This window comes from Falco punctatus (genome assembly GCF_963210335.1).
Source record: "Falco punctatus genome assembly, chromosome: 2".
Classification (NCBI taxonomy): Eukaryota; Metazoa; Chordata; class Aves; order Falconiformes; family Falconidae; genus Falco; species Falco punctatus.
This window is the reverse complement of record NC_137581.1, coordinates 86,129,686-86,150,912: the sequence shown is the minus strand read 5'-3', so window position 1 is coordinate 86,150,912 and position 21,227 is coordinate 86,129,686. Positions and strand designations below refer to the sequence as shown.

The 21,227-nt window shown below is 34.5% G+C and overlaps 1 protein-coding gene across 14 annotated transcripts in view; it reads right to left on the bottom strand.

Moving 5' to 3' along the window:
- DMD (dystrophin) overlaps nucleotides 1-21,227 on the bottom strand; it is a 1,276,803-nt gene that overhangs the window by 165,525 nt on the left and 1,090,051 nt on the right. For all 14 annotated transcript variants that reach the window (XM_080377714.1, XM_080377711.1, XM_080377709.1 and 11 more), the window contains 2 exons: nucleotides 20,946-21,066; nucleotides 20,018-20,286 (listed from right to left, as the gene is read on the bottom strand). In XM_080377714.1, coding sequence (XP_080233840.1) covers nucleotides 20,018-20,286; nucleotides 20,946-21,066 — 390 coding nt within the window. The remainder of the gene's footprint in view (nucleotides 1-20,017; nucleotides 20,287-20,945; nucleotides 21,067-21,227) is intronic.

Sequence of the window (21,227 nt, the reverse complement as noted above, 5' to 3'; positions counted from 1 at the left end):
ATAATTTCAGTAATGTATGTGAAAACCAGAAGCTGCTAGTTACAAGTTTCTTGATTTTGAAAGCAACAACCTGATGATGCTTCTTCTGTGACGCATCTGAGTAAATTCAGATGAATTCAGGGCACCATGACTCTATCGAAGAGAGGAATCTCTACACACATCTCCTACTGTTCCATACCTACTTTTTCTAAGGAGACATTTATGAGTTTTTCACATGATAAAATACATTAAAATGTAATAATGAGCCATTTGTAAGGGACAAATTCTGTCATTTTCAGGAGCACTTTTTATTGCCTTATAATGTCTGCACACAAAGGCAGGATAATTTACTTGCTCTGTTAGTTTTGCTTTCTAGCTCCATTCTCTCAGCATTTGTAACACAGACCATGTGGTCTGCATCTCATTTTAGATCACCAAAAAGCCTGAGATTATTGCCTAGTAATCACTTCATCAGCATGTGATGCAAAAAAGGTCAACAAAGCCCATCCAGTATCTCAGTGAACCTTAAGAGTAAATAGGATGAAAACATTCATAGACATTAGAATGCCATGAACTGCATGCACTAAAGGTAAACGTCAGTGAAAAATTGTTTCTCAAATATCTTTCAAATCCAGACTTGACTTCCAGTAATTATATTAAATCACCCTACAACATAAGGAGTTAGACTGATGTAAGTGGTGCTCATATACAGTGAATGTCTCTAACAATATATCTGTAAAATACAGTTAGGAGTGATGTGCATTTTGCAGAGGAAGGCGCAGAGGACGATGCGAGTGCCATGACGTGAAAGAAGAGGCACACATCAAGTTTATGACATAACAGTTAACTTCTCTGTTTCACCAGTTTTATACCACTGGAACACAACTGACATTACCAGAGAGAATGCTGATTTACAGTGTATTGTAGAGCAAGGTCTGCAATACAAGGAAAAAGAGGAGATCGTGTTTGGTTTGATTCCACAGAGTTATACATGTGTTTACCCTAATCATTTTAGTTAGTAATTGACTTCAGAGAACAAACAACATGCTTTAAAAATAGACATTTGTTCTTGTAAGGTAAAGGCTTCAAAGGCTGAAGAGATATATATACCATCATGTTAACATTTCGCTTGCAAATAGTTATTTCACTACTTTTTTCTGTGAGCTATTAAGTTTCAGTGGCCCAAAGCGCTCCGCCATGACTCTGTGGCTGATACTTGGGACGGTCAACTTGGTTCCTACAGTGTTGCTTGGTTTCCAAGAGGTAAGAACATCTCTCATCTAGTGTTAACAATGCCCACATTGTATTTAAATATACATTTGCATATATTTATTACATACAATATAAAATAAAATAACGTAACAGAATTAAAAATCATATATAAAATAAAAAGCATTGATAGAATAAATGCAGATTAATGGATGCAAAGTTCAGTTCCCACACTATAATCTACTTTAATGTAGTTTCTGCATTAAACTAAGTTAATTTTCTAATAATTTGTACGGCAATAGGATTAGGCTTTGATTGAAAACTTCATTGCTCAGGGAAAACACACAGACCTAAGCTTACAAACCACTTGCTTTTAAACATATACTTAAGTATCTGTACTGATTTCAGACCAATTTGCATCTGCAATGTTGACTTGAAAGTACTGGTCTTGCTTGAAGATTGACATAAATGATTAGGTAAATCACACAATCATTAAATCTAAATAAGGTGAAGTGGATGATCCTTCATAATTAGTCAATATGGGGTTTGACTGTAAGTTATTTTACAGAGCAGAAAGGCTAAGGCACAAAAGCAAGTCAAAAGAAAAGAAATCAAATCAAAGAAATATGTATGGAAGTGAAAAATAAAATTTATCTTCCACCCCTTCTTCAATTGATGCCTTTATTAATTGTATTTTCTGCTGCAAGAATGCTGATTTTTGCAGTGTTATGCTAATTTGCCAACATGCAAAATAAAACAGCTTTTTGGCCATCTTTAAATTTTATATTTTGTATTCTATTATTACTAAGCCTGAATTTTTACTAGTATATTTATGACAAATCAAAACATAAGAAACAGCAGCAACAACAACAACAACAAAAAGAATGCTAGTTAATACACAGTTATCTAATTAATGCCAGTAAGCTTACAATTAAAAACTGTAGATAGAAAAGAAAAAAATTTTTCATAGAAAGATTTGGCATAGGGCATGGTAGGATTAGAAAGGTCAGCAACTCTAAGGCTGTGTTAAGCAAGTTTAACACAGACAACCAGTCCACGAGACAACAAGCATGAGTTTAGATCTAGGTTTTTGTTTTAGGGTAAGTGAAATTCAGCGTGAGTGCTTTTCTTTTTTTCAACATGTGTTCAAATGAGTTTATTAAATAGTAGTAATTTTTATATCTTCTACAGTACTTGTCATTTTTAGAAGCAGGAATTTAGAATTTCTACTGGATTGTGATTTGCATCAGTATGACTAAAATGGTTTACAGAAACATATTTTTTAAAATCAGTTTGTACAGTATGATTGCTTTTTTCCATTTTTTTTCTTTTTGCAAAAAAAATACTATACATATCACAGATTTATATCCGAAAAAATTAAAGAACTATGCTGTTGGTAATTTAAAGACAAATATACATGGTCAGGAGTGTACCAATACCATGAGGAGACCTATTTGAACCAATTAAATTGCTTAGATTGTAAATGACTTCTCAGTGTGAACAGCAATAGCAGAAACAGCTCCAAATTATCTTCATCATAACTGTCTTAGCCAGCCAAATATTAAAAGTAGAGGCCCTAATCAGTCAGATGAAAAGCTCATCTCACCCAGTCCCTTGTCTGACAGTAGCCAATACAATTGCTTAGGGCAGAAGGTAAGGGGAAGCATCAGCATCCCTACTCCTTGCCGTACCCTTCCAGCTCAGCAATTTGGGTCTCAAAGATTCTGGAGCCAGAAGCTGTATTTCTGTGTCAATCAGGTCTTGATGGATTAGTCTTCCATGAAATTATCTGCTTGATTTTTGAACTAACGTAGACTTTTACCATGCAAAATACCCTATGGTAAGCTCAATATTTAGGTTAAAGAACCACCACTTTTTTTTCTTTTTTCAAACCGATTGCTTGAGATGCACTTAAGACAGTGCCTAATTCTTAGCTCATGAAAGACATCAACCATACCTAATGGACTCTGTGCCACTGCAGATTCTACAACTCTCTATCATATTTTTAACTTCTTCCATGTTAAAGATACAAAGACCGAGAGATATTCAATTAAATGTGGATATCTAGAAGGTATTTGCATCTAAGCAAGTTGCCATGTGGTCCCTTTAATTCAATAGATAATCAAAGACACAAGTTGGACGTAAGGTAAGGTTTTGCTGCAGCATTGCATGTATCACATTCTGAATAGTAACAATGAAACAAGCAGGTTTTCATTGACTATATTGAAAGCTTAGGCAACTAGCTCACACACAGACAGGTACCCAGCAGATGTGAAATTACACAAGACAAACCCCACTCCTACTCCCTTTATTCTGTCTTTGTATACCTTTTATCTAATCTGCTATAACCCTTTTTAGATTTGAGACACAAAACACTGCCTGCAATATATACAATATGGGTTCATCAGGGACTTACACCATGGTATCATGGCATTTTCTGCTTATTAGTAATTCCTAGTGTTTCATTCGTCTTTCTGAACAGTCTTGAGTATTGTGATGTTTTCAGAGGACTGTCTGTTATGATTTGAAGGCCTAAAGGTGCTTATTACTGTGCACGAAAGTTGGGATAGCTTTATCCATGTACTTTAACTGAGATTTATTAGCACTCAATTTCATCTGCCATCACTTTGCTGCTAGTTAGTACTGTGAGGTTTTTCCGTAGCTGTTCGCAATCTGTATTCATCTTAAGTACTTCAAATAGGTTTGTATCATCAACAAATTGTGCCACTGCATTATTAATTTTCATTCCCAGCTCATTTATGTACATGCTAGACAGAGTAGGCCTTCTGGAGCACAATCACCTCCCTTATTGGGAAAACTGACCTCTGCCTTTTGTTTTCCACCTTTTACAGGAAATAACCAGATAATCGCTTATTTATGCACGTGAAGACCCTCTCTATTATCCCAAAGGAACTCAGTTTCTTTGCTGGAAGTCTGTCTTAAAATCCTTGTGGAATGCCAAATGGCCTATACCCTCTATCAATATGCTCATATTTCCTTCAAGGCACACTAGGAGATGTAAAGAACACTTGTAAAGCACACTTACTTTTAAAAAAGTTATGTCATTTTTCTTCTACAGTATATTCTTCCCCGGATTTTCTGGTCTGTAGCTTCATAGGCCTGACTAGATGCACTATTTAAAAACCATCACATTTGCCTTCTTTCAGTCCTCATAAAAAACTAATTTAGAACAAGAAAATACTATTAACATTTACAGCTGTTTTATACTTCCATTGGAACACCTGACCAAATAGTCACCTTGTTCTGATGATTTAGCACTCTTAATCACGACAATTTGTTCTATGTATTTTTGCTTCAGATAGTTTGCTTTATTCTTTTCTTTAGCCATCCTGCCTTTCTAGGTCTTCTAACAGTCTATTTTGATGGCACAGATTTGCTTTCAGTTTCCAGTGCAATGTCTCCATGCTGTTTTCACATACTTTGTCCTTTCAGTTCCTTTTCAGCAGACTTTCTCATTTGTTTATAGCTTCCTTTCTGAAAGCTGCACGTTGCTGTGGTGGATTTTTTTTTTTTTTTGTCCCTGCAGAGATGCTGACCTTTAGTTTGTAATGATCCCTATTATGATAGCTATGTTTTGAACTTGCACTGCTCAGTACATCAGCCAAATCTCTTCCTTACCAGTTATCCTCTTAGTGTTTCCTAACGTTACAAATTTTTTATTTAGAGCTGGAAGTTCATATCCAAAAGGATTTTAGGCTAATGTCTGTAACTGCAGATTGGTTTTTTACATATTTTATATGCAGGCTAAGGCCCCTCAGATTATTTGCCTGTCCTTTTCTGCATATTTTCCATTAAATTTGCTTGTGCTTTTGTTTTGTTCCAAGGCAGTATTAGCTAAGTCTTTCCAGAATACTAACTCTATTAATGAAAATTTGGGGATTTGTTCAAGTATGATTAGGGTTTTTTAAGATGCGCTTCCTTCCACATTTCACATGCCATACTTGTGGGTTTTTTCCTTTCTTCCTTTTATTTAGTGATCCCTAACACATAGAAGACCACTGACTTTCTCTTTCGAAGGCTGCCCAGTCTTCAGAAGAGAGATAAAATAAAAAAGTCTAGGTCTTTATATTTTAAGATTCACCAAAGAGAGATGGCTTTTAACAATTCCATGGAAAGGCAGTTGGGGTTTTTTTTAGAATCCGTAAATCAATTACACAAATTCTGAAAGGAAATCCATGAATCGTTTGAGTGGAAAAGTAAATAAGTACTAAAAAAGCTTATTTCAATAACAATAGAGAGAATATACACTTTGCTAGCTTCAGGGAGGTTCCATCCCAAAATTGAGGAAGGAACAATGACTCTGCAATGTATATTTTCCATTTTTTAATCTCTCTCTCTCTCAATCACATGTGCAACAGCTCACTATCAAGTCAGACACAGAATTCAGGAATCTAACCAAAATCAAACCAAGTGCCTGTAACTACTGGTCCACTGGAGTCAATAGAATAGTGTGACTAAACCCCACTATGCCACTTGGAAAATACACCCTGAAGAGTAATTGTATTCTCAGAACAGTACTTGTTCTTTATGCAGAGAAAAATTAAAATATAGGCTTGCTTTTATTTATTGTTTGCTACTCTAAAATGTCAATGGGTCAATAAAATTGCTTTTTACTCTTACTGTGTTTATTCCTGCTGATACCAACACCTACCATATGTATTTAGATGTAGTCCCAAAGAGACAGCCTCAGTACCTTGTCAGAACAAAAAGCCATTATACAGCTGTATTCAGAGCAAGAAATCATCATTGCTTAGCATTCACCACATTGATAAAAGGAAAATAATAGCATACGCATATGAAGTCGTATAGTCTTATTTACACCTCAGTAGTACTGAGACCAAGTTTAACTGTACTTGTCTTAAAAATTTTATAAACCAAACCAATACCATCTAATGATTACTTGTTTGCAATTGTTACACAATTCTTCAATCCCAAAGTTTAAACAAGTAATTGAGCTTTTCAATTATGATTTAAAATGCAGTCACTATTCCTACTGGCTCCTCTTTATCTGAAATATTTCTGCAGTGAAAAATAGCTTGGAAGCAGATAATTTTTTTGTGTTACTTTTATTCTTCATGTAGCCTTAACAACAGTTGGAGTTATGTTTATGAGTTCAGAAAAATCTCTGTGAGACCAAGTATAAACAATTACACTACAACTACAGGGTAATATTGCTTTCCAACTACATTGCCCTTACCTCGAACACTTTAGTAAAGATCAAGACTCGCTGACATTTCCCATACTCATGAAAGGAGGGACTGTGAATCTCAGCAGTACATATACAGTAAAACCCTTCTCTTGTTAGAAGGAGAAGCTACAGGAGACAAAGTTCATTTCACCAAAGCACCACATACCTTAAACGTTGAATACTAGCTTCTGGGAATTAATCTCTGTCTTTTTGATTATGGATGAAACAGGCACAGATGCCTGTGTAAGATGTTTGGTGAAATCTCAACTTCTCAGATATTCAGGACGAGCAATTATAGCAACATCAGACTTTGATTTGAACACTATATAGGTTTGCTTTGAGCACAACATGGGAAATCAAAATTGACCCCAAGGCTAGTTTCTCCCAGAGCTAGTAAATACAAGACTTCGGTAGGTAGTATCCTCTTTCACTAAATGCATTTTTTACAAGCCTTATCCCAAGGATTTTAAAACATTCTTCATTATCCTTTTAAAAAGAAGGGAAAAAAACTCAAATAAAAATTTATGTCCGGAATTATGAGCATAAAAAGTCCATCCCCTTATACGTTCCACCATGGATGCTTCTGATGCTCAATATGAAGCAGGTTTCAAGAAATGGCCCACTGTGCCTACAAAGAAAGTCTCTTTCCCTGGTCTGTCAGTGGCGTTATAGACAGAGTCGTGGCCTCATGCCACCCTGGCATCTCCTTGAAGAATTCCTTCATATAGAAGAGTCTCCCATTAGCACAGCTCTATGTTAAACCTCAATTCTGATAACCAGTGAAAGAGACAGAAAAGGATACTTGGTAGGATGATGAAAATATGACATGGTTTGGGGAGAAAAGCCCTCCTGTGTCAAAATGATTTGTGTTGTGGGTTTTTTTTTATACCAGCAGTAGCTGCAGCTAAATCAAAGCAGGATCCACTTGCAGAGTAAGGTGAGCCTCCATCCTACATCTGGGCTCAGCAGGTTCCCAGCGCTGACATTTCTCTACCTCAGCTCCCTTAGTGTCCAAGTGGAGAAGGATTCATGGGCCAGAGTGCATCTTCAGGGTTTTATATTTAAAACTGTACAAGATGGAACAGACTGACATATTCTATCCAGGAGAGTATCACCATCTCCATCTTCTTCATTCAAAATGAGTCCATTTCTTCTCTGACGGGTTTAGTGTATTCTGATTCAAATTTCATTGAAACTTGGGATTGTCAGCTGCTAGCTCAATATGCTACACTTAGCTTCCTTTAAAACTCACACTGTATTTTTATTTGATTTTAGTGCTCCTGGGGACAGGCAGTGTTGAAACAAAATGGATTTTAGCTGATTTGATTTTCCATCCTATATATTTTTATAAGCTCAGAAATGACCAAGCAAGAATGCACAAGAGTAGAATATAAATCCTCTTCTGGGATAAAAATAGACCAAATAGAAGACATCAGGGGAGAAAGAAAATCAAATGCCCTTTAAGTCTTATCCCTTTCTTAATTCTGCATTTCTGAATCTGATAAAATATTACATTTATCAAAGATTATTTCCTACAAATTCAGAAGACTAACTCATTTTTTTTCTTAAGAATAACGATATTAAAATTTGAATAGAACAAATGAAAAATGGTCTAATTCCAGGTAGAATTTTTTCTTTTCTGAACCAGCAGAGGAAAAATATGATTTGTAGCAACATTACATCTAGTAAAATATTTATTAGGATTTCTAATTTAATAAACAGCACACTAATAAATAGACGCACATATCCTGAAACACATATCACTTTCTTGCTATGAGTTCTTGATATATTTTTTAAATCAACAGCTGATACACAGTTTTATGATCCCTGAACAGATACAACCTATGCTACTGCCTTATCATTTATTCTGAAAATGTGTCCTCTTCCATGGAGGGGCGAAAAGTAAGAGAGCAAATTTAGCTTGTAATTCACTCTACTAGAACAAGTATAACCATGACATGGCAAAGCCCATTACTGATAAAGTGTTCATAAAGAGTTCTGCACCACTTTTTCCACATAAAGTCAGTTAGTTTGCAACCAAGAAGTCAATCTGGCAATCAAGACATGAAGTGCCTAGGAATTGTAAGCAACCTGAAGCATTTAAAAGTGTAATCTGAAAGTCTGACACGTGCTGCATGAAGGACACAGAAAATAAAGGAATTTTTACAAAGAAACTTTATCCTTTAGTGTGGTTTTATTCAGCATTATTTAAGCTAAAAGCTTTGAAAAGATATATATGCTTAGGTTGGGGAGCCTTAGCCAAACCTGTTTTTAAACCATTAATAACACATCATCTATCCCTATTAGTTAACTTGTGAAAAAAGTATATTAGATATATTTGAACATAAAAGGCTGAACAACCTGTGTTCCTTACCAAATGCTCTTTCAGGTAATAGAAACTCACAGGAGTTCACCTTGCCCTCAGAAAACAGTTACTACAAAGTAAACCACTGTTGTGTTGTAAAGTAGCATGGTATTTTAAAAGCAAATGTAGTATTTCACTGACAAAAAAAAAAAAAAAAAAGGAAGCAGTTTAAGCCAGAAAGATTGCAACAGCGGGTATCATGATACTACGAAACACCTCAAGGCTTCCAGACATCAGCAGGCAGACCCTGTATCTCAGGAGGAAAGTATGGATTCTTTACATGGCCATACAAAAGCTTAACTTAGACACTAGTAAGGCACAGATTGTATTCTGACACTCAACCAACATTAAAACTATTCAGACAAGAAGCCCCAGGAACTCCTCCTGTCTTTTCTAACAATAATCATATACAGAACTTTATTTTAATTTTAAATATTTATTTTCTCCTCTCTCCAACATGAAAGATCATGTTTGCTTACAAGATGCTAATATGTCTTTAAATTAACCATGTAAACATTTCATAATATTTAGCCTCATAAAGTTGATAATTACTAGCTCTAGCAAGGGCAACAAGGTTTTTCATAGAGCTTAAGACCAAAAGGAGTCATTGCAGTCCATCCAGTCTCTAACTTACAGAAGAATGCAGGTCAGATGGACTGTTCAACTGTTTTGCTGAAATCTTCACCTTTTTCACCACTCCTGCGAGGAGTGGACATGGGTGAAACCCCAAGTCAAAATCTTGAGGCCAAAATTCCTAAACTTCTAAAGTCTGATAAGACCATCCTTGAACAATGCCAGATAAGGGAATCCAGTTTTAACAGAAGATTTTAGTAGAACAGAAGCAAGAACAATCTACTTTTTAAGATAATTTACAAAGAAAGAATACTAAAATAAAATGTTGAAAAGGACACAGTTAAATAAAACTTAAAAAATGAAAGAGGCATAGTGTTTTTACAGCAGCACCAGGCACAGGCTGGAAAACCGCATCAGGAGCAGCGCCCACCTTTCCAAACTGAGGCTGAAGGTGCCTGGATGGCAGGCTGCCTTGCCACCGCTTGAAGGAGAGCAGGCTACGGCTTTGGGAGATGAGTAGCTGTAGCTCCTGCTGAAACCAATGAAAACTGTCATTCTTAATCCTCTGGATAATCGAACCCAACTGAAATAGAACAATTTGCAGGTAAAAGGTAAAAAGAATAAAAATAATTTGAGTGGCACTGCTGCCTGGACAAATTAGTTTTACTGATTCAATTGCCCTATTTGTAAATTGGGGATAATACTACTTCTATTGCAGTCTCAGAAAGAAGCTGAGAAGATTAACTTATAACATCTGGAACACAAGAAGCACTATAAAAGTGCTAAGTAGCAGTTATAAGGTCTTATTATGGGTTAACCTTGGAGAAAAAAATTGAATAAAACTCTATTAGGCTTTAAATATATAAAGATTAAAATGAGAAAAGTGTAGCGCAGTGGGTCACTGATAGACATCCTAGGCAATCTAACATTCATTGCACTCCCTACTTCAAGCAGTCCCTAAATAATTACTGTGTACCAGCATATGAACTTGATAAATTAATTTTATTTTGCTCATTGATTTGCCCATGCCATAGTAACATTATCATTATAGAACACCAAAATACATTCCCAGGAATACAAGAGTCAATGTTTTAAGAAAAGATTTCATTAAAAACATAGTACTGGCAGATTTATCATCAGGGAAATAACTCCCTCCTCACAGAATGCAGACAACATTAAAATTCATTTCTAGTGCTCCTTTTGTCTTTTCCCTCCTCTCACGTCTCACTGAACATACATGTTTCTCATTATATATTCACTTTTTGTACGTTCTTTTGCTTTACGTAGTGTTGTTTCAATAGTAGACTATATATAGCAGATCATATTTCTGTTAGAAGCATTATACTTTTTCTCCCTTTAGCCACCTACCCTCCTGAGCTCACACTCCCTTAGAAAAGCCTGAAAAAATGGTTCCATAGTAAAATGAAACATGTTACTTGCATTGTTGGGGCTTTTTTGGTTTGTTTGTTTAGTTGTTTTTTTTCTTGGACAAATATTTACATTTTGAGGTTATCAGAGAAAGAAAAATTTTGAACAGAATCATAACAGTTCAAGAGCATCTTTCATTTAATGTCATGTCCAGGTATGTTAATACTTGATCATCAAAATAATTTCTATATGTGCTGTGTTTATATGGCAAATTTAAAACAAAACAAAAACCTACATTAAATGCTAGAGTCCCTGCAATAACCATGCCATTTAGGAACCTAAACATTAATGTTTAATTCTCCTTCAAAAAGCTGAAGCCCCTTTCTTATTTATGATGAACTGATAAAGAGCAATCTCTTAAAAATGTTCTGGTCTGACCTAAATTCTGAACTTCAGAGGCATGAAATGACAGACAAGTCTTTATACATGTATTAGTCAGTTCTCTCGGCAGGCTATCAGGAACCAAGATCAGAGATTACCAATACTTAAAAAGTCAAATTCTGCCTGCAGATATGCATGTTGAGCTCCCACTGAAATCAGCAGGGTGAGTTCATACAAGGAAAAATTTGCCTCTGAATGAAATCTGTTGATCTAATAACAGCATGATCTATGAAGGTGGGTTGGAGGTAGAAAAGCTTTCCACTTTTTACAGGTCATCTTTTGTTCTTCTTTAGAGTTCAGGAATTATTCTGCACTTACTGTCAGGGAAAGGTTAAGCGTATTAGTTACGTCCAAAGACCTTAATCAAAGACAAAATAATTAAACTGTTCTATTAATAATTGTATTAATAGAATTTTAAAAAATCTGGTGTAAATCAGGTGAAATCTGGTGCAGTTCCTTCCTGGGTGCTGGTTCTTTTTCAAGATGGTCTACAAGTAGCTGTTTCTCACACTAGTTTTTTTTGATTTCCAAAATAGTTGAAGAATACTCATTTTTTGTTTGTTCTTTGTTAGCAGAGCAACATTAATGTTTCTGTATCTCAGATATGTTACTGCTTCCCAATAAGTAGTATGCCCAAGAGCAGTCCTAATTTTAAAAAGACTACTCTAAGATTTTGCTTCTTTGCCTGCTCATAATTTTCTTATTATTCCTATGTGAAAAAGGTTTGGTACTCTCCCTTAAAATAGGTAGCTTTGTATAGAAAAAAACCATATGTAACCTAGTCTCCATAAGGCATTCACTGTAATTAAAATGTAGCATCTAAATATAAAATCAGAAATGTATAGCTTATTGCAAAAGGAGTCAGCAGAAGGAGTGATGGTTTGCTTCAGGTATTTAAAATGAGTTAGATATGGGCTGTTGCCATAACAAACACTCCAGTCTCATGCGACTGATTACACAGCAACATAAAGTAGATGAGATTTTTAGATTTAATTTGTAGCAGTTGCAATTACATGACTATTACATATTAAATAACCACTTGTGAATATTTTTTTTTTTCATATGAGAAAAAAATTTGTTTAATAAACTGTTAGATTGAGATTAAGAGACCACAGGACACAAATGAGTAACTTTCATCTCCTACAAGCTAAGAAGCATAGCAGAACTAACTTCAGCTGGTACAACTACATGATGAAGCACTCCATGGTTTTTAACTCTGTTTCATATTTAAAACAAACCTTAGAAAATTAAACTTGCCTCCAATAGTGACAACAAAACAACTCTACTAAATTCTTTGTTGTATAAAACTACATTTTAAAAATGCTAAAGTCAATACAACAGGCTGTACGTCCAATTAGGTTATGTGGTTAGCTCAAGTGTCTTAGATATTTTACAACATCCTGAAAGTTGACTTGTTAACAAATTCAACAAACCTCAGCTATTGCTTTCATCATACAAAACTCCACAAAGTTGTAATTTAACAAAAATATTATTTATAATAAGGATACCTGTAGGATGACAAAGTGTTCCAGTGAATTTAAATACGATTTTGATTTATTTTAAAGTCTATTATGTTCTGACATACTCATGATGTTTTATATTAGCAGTAAAACAGATGCTGAAGAGTTTTTGCCATTTTGTAAATTCTATTTCTATTGACTGTATTTATATTTAAAACCTTTAAATCCTTTAGAATGCCATTAGATTTTCTTTTCCTTTTATAGTATCTTAATTAGAACAAACTGGTATACAAATATTTCACACATGCAAAAGTTGTTTACAGAGTTCCTCTCTAATTTTCTCAGGGAAAATTTGGGTGTGGAAAGCTGGCAAAATGGATTAGGAGTAAATGCTATTCTGTATGAATTAGTTTTTTAAAATCACGGAGTCCAGCACAGAATCTATTAAGAGACTTAACTAAAGAAAATATGACAATTTAATTCAGATTGATTATAGACTTTGGTGGTGACAGTTGGCTTCAAATTAAAATGAAAAAATGTATATGCATTTCCAAGTAGTCTAAGGAGACATCATAAGTAATTATTGCATGATTCTATCACAGAAAGATGTGTATGAAATGGTAAACTTGAGAAGCATTTGTAACTAATTACTTCATTTGTGTTCTGAAGAAAACATTAATACTTCCATTTCTACTCTGCAGGCAAATAGTTTCCTATTCAGCTTCAACCAATAGATGCTGTCATTTTTAATTGTACAAGCAATTGAAAAATACTTAATAAAATCTTAGTTCCTACTCTAAAATTCTAAAAATGGAATTCTTTAGTGGTTTTGGTGGTTTTAAATCTAAGAATAATAGAGAGTATAGCTATAGTAGGGAGTAATGCTTGTAAATTGTCAAAATACATTCTAGTCCACGAGTACTGAAACTGTTGAAACAATGTATTTAGGGCCACTTACAATTTGCTTTAACATGGATCTAGTACTGCTATTGATATCTAGTTGGTTGGAAATTCTGATTATTCAATACATCGTCCAGGTAATTATTTCTTTCATAGTTTCTGCAGACCTATTTAAAACTGCTCTCTTTATGCCAAGTTTACATCTCCATTGCTAGGAGGGGATGAATGTGGACTATTGTCTTGTTACTAGATGTCATTCACTAATTTTCCTATATGTGATCCCTACCAGTTTATAAAAATCATTCTTTCTTCAGGAAGGATAGAAAATCATCAATTTCCTAAGCATTTCAAATAATTCTGGAAGATTTTTTTTTTCTATGAACGAGAACACATATTAGAAATTCAACAACTCGCTTTGCTTTCAGAATCTCCACTGCAGGCAGCTGTCAGCACAGTTCCCTCATAATAGCACTGTAAGAGTCCACTTTTCTGAAACATCTCTTTTCAGCACAGCAGTAGCTGAACAGTACCCAAAATGAAGTACAGAAGAATATATAAGGCTTTTTATTTTTCTTTAAATTAACTGCCTATGCTCATTCATTGTCTGGTAATTGAGGATGCTGTTTTAGTGTTAGAGTGTTTGTAATAATATGGTATTTTAACCTTGCCAAATCTATATATTTTCTCTCTATGGCCACATATGAACAAAATTGGAATTTAACTAATTATCTTAAGGGGTTATCTTACATTTTATCTCATTTAGACAAGAGATGACTAGGGACAAAAGGGTCGAGTGCACATGTAAAGGCATTTTGGAGTAGATGATGAGCAAATTTCTGACCTATGCATAACTGCAAACTCTGCTCAGTTTACAAATTAGAAGTTTCCGATTGACACTTTCCAGTGAACATTTACTTGTGAGTGACATACAATTGGCTACAACTGTCAATTATACTGAAGAAAGTCTGAAATAAACATCATATAATTCAGGCTTGACATCTCAGAAAAAAAGGGTTACTTATGTAGTACTTGCATGAATCACTCTTTGCCTTTTCTTTCACAATTCTATAGAAAATAGAAATTGTATTAAAACTTAAATAGGCTGTGACAAAAGAATTTAAAAGCATACTTACAGCCTTTGTGAATACACTTGTTACATTCAGTACATTAAAATCCATAATCTATATGCAAAGTTCATAGTCTTCCCATGTAACTGCTTTATTGATAACTGTAAAAGTGAATCTGCAAGAACAACAACCAGTTCTTAAGAAGCAAGACTTCTGTGAAAACTACTCATAGGAAAATAGAAGACTTATGTCACTGAATTCTTTTCTGCTTGTTAAAATTAATAGTCATCGTACTGAGCCAAGGTGCCCTCTTTACATGACAATGAAGAACAAATCATTGTATAACAGGATGGAGTTAATTGAAAATAGGGCTATGCAATTCAGCTTTTATTTGGCAGATGTTCTTGAGATACATGCTTCTATTTTAAAGAAACCACTATTGCCTGTTCTTGATTATAATTTTTTTGTTTGTTTTACAGTAGTTTAAAATAAAATATCAGAAAGGATTTCTATCCCCCACAGAGTCTAGGGGACCTGGTGTTCACTTATAGTGTTGTGTATGGCAGAAAACTGAAGCAGTTACATGCCACTGGTGAGGTGGTAGAGTATCACTGGCATAAGAAAGTGCTTTGCATTGTGCTCTCATAAGTATGTGGGAGTAGCTGAACTACCTTTAGTAACCAATAAACCAAACCATTAAAACTGCCTTCTCAGTCACAAAATTCTATGCACAACATCCTAAAAAGGTGGCCTCTAATTTAAAAAAGAATGTTTCAGAATGCAAGAGTATCACAGTCTAAAACTTCTTAAGGGTACTGATTCCTATTAGTATTTCTCTGCAGATGTCCACAGACAGATAACAAAACGTTGACAAGGTATCAGCATGACATGTAATGATTGCTGCCCGCTAGCAGCATAACCATTACCGAGGTCTTGGTTGGTATGGAGCAAAAGAGAGTCTTTTGGGAAGAAAGAGAAGCAAGATGCTGCTAATTCCTGGGATGGGCCTTTGAATAAGATACTGAATGGATGAGGCAGGTATGACTGCGTATCGCTTGCATACCAGGAAAAGCTTAATATAACAACTGAGTGGTGATCTCATGATCCTAAGTGTTCTAGGCATTCTGATGAAAAAGAGAAAATTTTGTTAATGATTAAAAGAAGAAAGCATCTGTTGAATTTACAGATAGAAGTAGAAATCCCAGGCCATGTCTAAACTATGATCTGAACTACAATCATAATGATCAGCCAATGGCCATTGGGGGACATTTTATACATTCTTTTGGGCCTGAACTGAATTTAAGATGATTAAGTAAGTGATGGTTTGGATTTTAATGGTCAGAAAGGTACACTTGGAAGAAAGAGAGAAAGAAGTTGTGGTATTAAAGTAAGTTATATTACAGCCTGAAGATAAGTTCACTCATATGAGAGAAGAAAAAAATGAGAATAACATAGGACAGCAGAGAAGTCTGAAGGAGATTTTGATTATAGGTCATCTGTAGTCTAGGTTGCGTTCTTTGGGGTAGTCGCGTGAAACTATCACTTGTCCTTAGAATCAGAGACAAATACCAATTGGTACATCAATACAGATCAAGGATCTGTAATAATAATAATAATCCATTAATACTGATCAAAGATCTGTTATTTTTTGTAGTTCAGCATTACACCATGACCTTAAGAGTTCCAGCAACTGTAACTAAAGAAAACAGTGACAAATGGCACTGGGTAAACTTATTCCCTTGGAAGTTATTAATCAGCTTGTGTTTGGGAAGGCTACTGTGATCCTGAATAGGAGGATTTGCAAGAAATGCAATCATATGTGACCAATATTTCAAAGATTTGCTCAGAAAATGCTTGGGGTGCTTAGATGTATGTAGCGAAATAGGTATTCTCCCTCACACTGTAATATCATTAGTCATTATGACACACATCACTAAAACCAGACCAAGGATGAGAAATGTATAATATATCAATGTTTGGTTGATAATACAGTTTATAAAGATAAAAACCTTATTGTTTACTGATAACTTTTAACTGAAGGCTATATAACATGTGTCTTCTTCAGCAAATTTACTTTTTAATTGAACCATTTTCAAAGGAAAAGTATTTAACCTTTAGGTGAATTAATTACTAAGAGGAGCAAGAAGAAAACGGTAGTAACCAGGCATGTGTTAAACCAGCTTATACAGGCCAAATAACAGACATCAAAGGCATCTAATTTCTGCAGAGCTGAGTCAAATGTCTGAGTGATTCTCCCAATCTTGATTATAAGGTACATTTTGAAATTATGCATCAGGAATTCCACAACAGCTTTTAACTCATTTTCCATTCTCATATGCATACAGCACTTTGGGGGATTACTGCAGTTTTGGAGCTAAGGACTGGTCTTGTAGACTGGAAAAGGTAACCAGGATGCAGGAGGAATCAATTCAGCACTGAGCAGGTTGGAGTTTGCTTCTCGTTCCCTCCACCTGTCCCTCTACCAGAAATCTCTCTTGCCCATTTAGTCTTCCCATCATTGGACCTCCACTTTAGACTAGGAGTGATATTCTTAATTTCTGTGGAGCACTCAAAGCAGGCACTGCTGTTCACCTGGCTAATGCTTTGAGTCAATTCTACATACTTTTTTGTAAATGTTCCCATAATAGCTTTCTTACTCTTATCAAGACTTTGGGGCATTAGACTAGCAAGTCTTTTAGTAACAAAGTTCCTCTCAAAGCAACAATTTTCTTTACAAGCAAATGTTGTGGTTGAAACCAGGTGGCTGAAACCAGGACAGCAACTATGAATATAATACTGTTATCTATACTTTGGTTTATCTTGTTGTTAAGGTCTTATGAACAAAATAAATGTGTTACATTTTGTAGATAGGCCTAGGTTTGCTTTAAATTCTTGTAGAAAAGTAGCCAAAATATAATCTTTCTCTTCCATCTTTTCAAACAAAGCAGAAAAAAAAATAGCTTCCCAATTGTTTGGGTTTAATTAAAAAAGAATTCGGGGAGAGGGAAGAGATAAACTGACAAAGTTGATCATTATTACTGAAATATTAGTAATGGTTATATCTAAACTTATCAAGACAGGGAGTACATAAAAAATGAACTTACTATAGAACAAATATGTTCAACATAAAACGGGGCCTAAATCATGTCTTACTGCTCCTGTCACTGGTAATATATTTACATTAAACCCTCTGGTTTAGGTTTTGAATAAATTAAACCCAGCTATTAAGGCTAGGGCTGTGAGTATATTTTAAATATTTGTATACTTTAGGTAGGCATGCTACAGGTATAAAGGATCAAGATCAAAGTTTCTATAGTCTATATACTATATAGTTTCTATAGTCTAGCCAGTTCACATGTAACAAATGCAAACTTGAAAACTTTTTAAGGATTTAAATAGTCTATTTTAGGGTTGCATAATTTTTTGGTCTTGATTTACTTTTCTAAAATAGATTTCACTCTAAGAAAAAATATGAATGTCATAAATATGAATAACCGAGGTAAAAACTACAAAACCTAAACCACAGTTTTATATAGGCCTTCAAATTGCAGACACAGTTGTAGCTTTCTTGGTAGTTACTAATTTCACAAGCATTCTTATATTGCCTGATTAGTACATGCAATTGACTTTAGTATCTATGTTGGAATTACATCTCGTTAGAGCAATGCACACTTTCCAGACAGCATATTTTGGGGCAATTATTGTACTACTTACACAGTTAATAGTATTCAGCTTTTGGCCTATTGTGTTCTTGTATTACCTAAGGTAATTATGATCACTTAGAAGGTACTGAAAGCACAATAGCCATGTGTGTACATCTAGCAAACTACAGTTGACATATATATAATGAAAAGTTATAGCTTATAAGGATATGAATATATTCTGTATGTTTTTTTGTTGTTTACCATTTAGCTGATAATCTTATGGTGTAGACTTATGAAAGTCTATATTAATAAATATTTTAAGTAAATGTGGTGGAAATAGGATAAAAATCACTGGGTAGGTGGTAGCATCTAATTTTAAATCTTGAAACAGTCTTGGTTTCTGCCTGACCCTAATATGAAGACTACAGAAGGAATAAACAGAAATTCACCGATTGATAGTACCCCTGGTTTTTCATAAGTGTTAAGATTTCTGTTTTGTCATGGCTGTTATTAGAATTTCATTATGTCCTCGGGGACGGATTTTTTATTTTATTTTATTTTTTAAACCATAACAGGATTCAACACTATAATTATGGAGTCAACAGTTATGGTCACAGCTTTAGAATTAAATGACTTGTTTTGTTTTCCAGTAATAGAGATTCAGACTTTTTGTTCAGAATATCTTCTTCAAAATCATAAAAAAACCCCATAGTTACAATAGAAGGCACTTTTTGAGAACTTATAAATAGGTGTCTTCTGTTCATTTATGAACTTAAATGAAGATAAACACATTTTTGCAGCTCTGTTCATCAGCCACCAAGTATTTCATTTGTCTTGTATAATATTTGTACAGGACACTCATTAAACTTTCTGGGTGATTAAAACTTGTGGACACTTTTTTTTTTTTCATAAACTACATTTGATTTTTAAAAGGCATTTTCTCTTGCCATTAGTCATTCTATTTTCTGTTTCTTAGATCCTAATGTTCTACTAAGGAAAATAACAGTCAGCTCAGGTCTCTTTCAAAATGAGTGATGAATCTCATTTATGTGAATGGAACAGAGGCACTTTGTTCTTATCAAAATGGCAACTGTCTCTATTGTGCTCTAGCTGAAGGAATCCTGTATTATTTATAAAGTCTGTCCATGGCAGTCATGCTGAAAGAGGACAAGTCCTCGTGAGTTTCTCAATAAGCCAAGATTTTATGAAACAACTGTTGAAAGCAGATAAGCATTGCTAAAAAAAAATAATGACAGTTTTTCCAGTTTTTATTTTTTTAACTATCTTACATTATGAGGCCCAGTTATCAAATAAGACAGCAGATACCACCATCATGGCAAAACAACAAAACAATATATCTTAAATTATTTAAATTATACTCTACATGTATAGGCACAAATATGTACTCATTGTGTTTATAAAAATATAATAAAGAACAGAATTATTTTTATATACTTTTATCATATATTCTCCTATCTATTCTTCTTTGCTTTCTTTACTGTTAACTGTGCATCTCCTCAGTTAACAGTGAGTGTGTTGAGGATATTTACACATTCCTGTAGTGCTTTTACCCATGTTAGCAATATACATTCTCAATGTTGATTTAATTCCATTTTAATTGCACAAATTATAAAACTCTTTACATGTACTTTCTTTTTTCTTTTTTTTTTTAAATAAAATATAAATGACTATGATACAAAGTGATCAATTTCTCATTTGAAAGATAATTCCTGATTTGGGAATTCATACAACGAACAAGCCAATTACTTCATACTCAGAAATACTGAAATACTGACACATACCTTGACTTTTTCTAAGTGATCCTGCAAAGAGTCAATTAGCAGATCCCCCACTGGCTGCCAAGATCCCTTGAACACTTCAGCCTGGCGTAGTTTCAGGTCCAGTTCATCCATCGCCTCTTGAAGGCCCTGCAGTCTTTCAAGGGCATCATCTATTTTCTTTTGCCAATCAGCAGACTGTAGATTCAGCTTATCCCACTCAGTTCTGACCTCATCCGCTTGCCTTTGGAGAAGTTTAGTGACATTGTGTGCCCTTTCCTCAGGTGACAGTTCTAAATGTGAAAGTCAAGAGGCTTTTAAGACATATACTTGTCTTTGAAAAAAAATAATTGCCATCTGGTTAAGTTCAGAGCTCAGTGAGAAACTATTCATAACTAAAGGCACCCATGAAATTTATTTTATTAATGTATTTTCATTTGAAAATTTCTTAACAAATTTAAATCTTGCCACCATACAGATAACCACAGTATGTGTTTAGGCACATAAAGGCATTTTTAAACATGCAGGGTGTAGCTGAAAGTTTATCAGCTGTGTCTTGATTCAGCAAAATATTTCTGCACATACATAAATATTAATCACTGTGAATCTTTTGCTGAATTTGAGTGGGTTTGGGAGCTTCTGTAGTACTGAGATTACAAGTTGAATTTTAAATTAAATTGCATCCTTCAGACCTCAAATGGGCCTACAGCTATAGTTAAAGCCAGTTTCAAAGTCTTCCTATAAATATGCATGTCTATTTAGTGCCATAGTGTTCAGAAGGATCACCAAGGGTTTCTTTCATTATATTTTTAGCTTAGTTTCTGAATACTGACATTCAACTTGGAGTGCAAAAGGAACACTTTCACAGTGGCTGGCAGAATTTATTTAACCATCACTGATCATCACTGATCTTTCCAGCAATGTTTCATTATGCTGCTCTTTCTTCAGTTACCTCTTGATTCTGGGTAGAGCTTCTCCAGTCCCTCCACAGGCTGTTCTGCTAAGAAGATCCGCACAGTCTCAAGCGCAGTCCTGATAGTAGGTTCTTTTGTTTTCAGGTCCCTCTTGAAAGTCTGAGAGATGAAACAAAATTATCGTAAGTGGATATATGAAGAAATACTGGGTGCTAGCCTTTGTTTTCAGCAATTTAAGAACAAAATTTCCAACCACAGCTTCCATGTGTGTATTACAAGTAGTTACAAAAAAAAAATGTAAAAGAGATAATCAGCTTTTG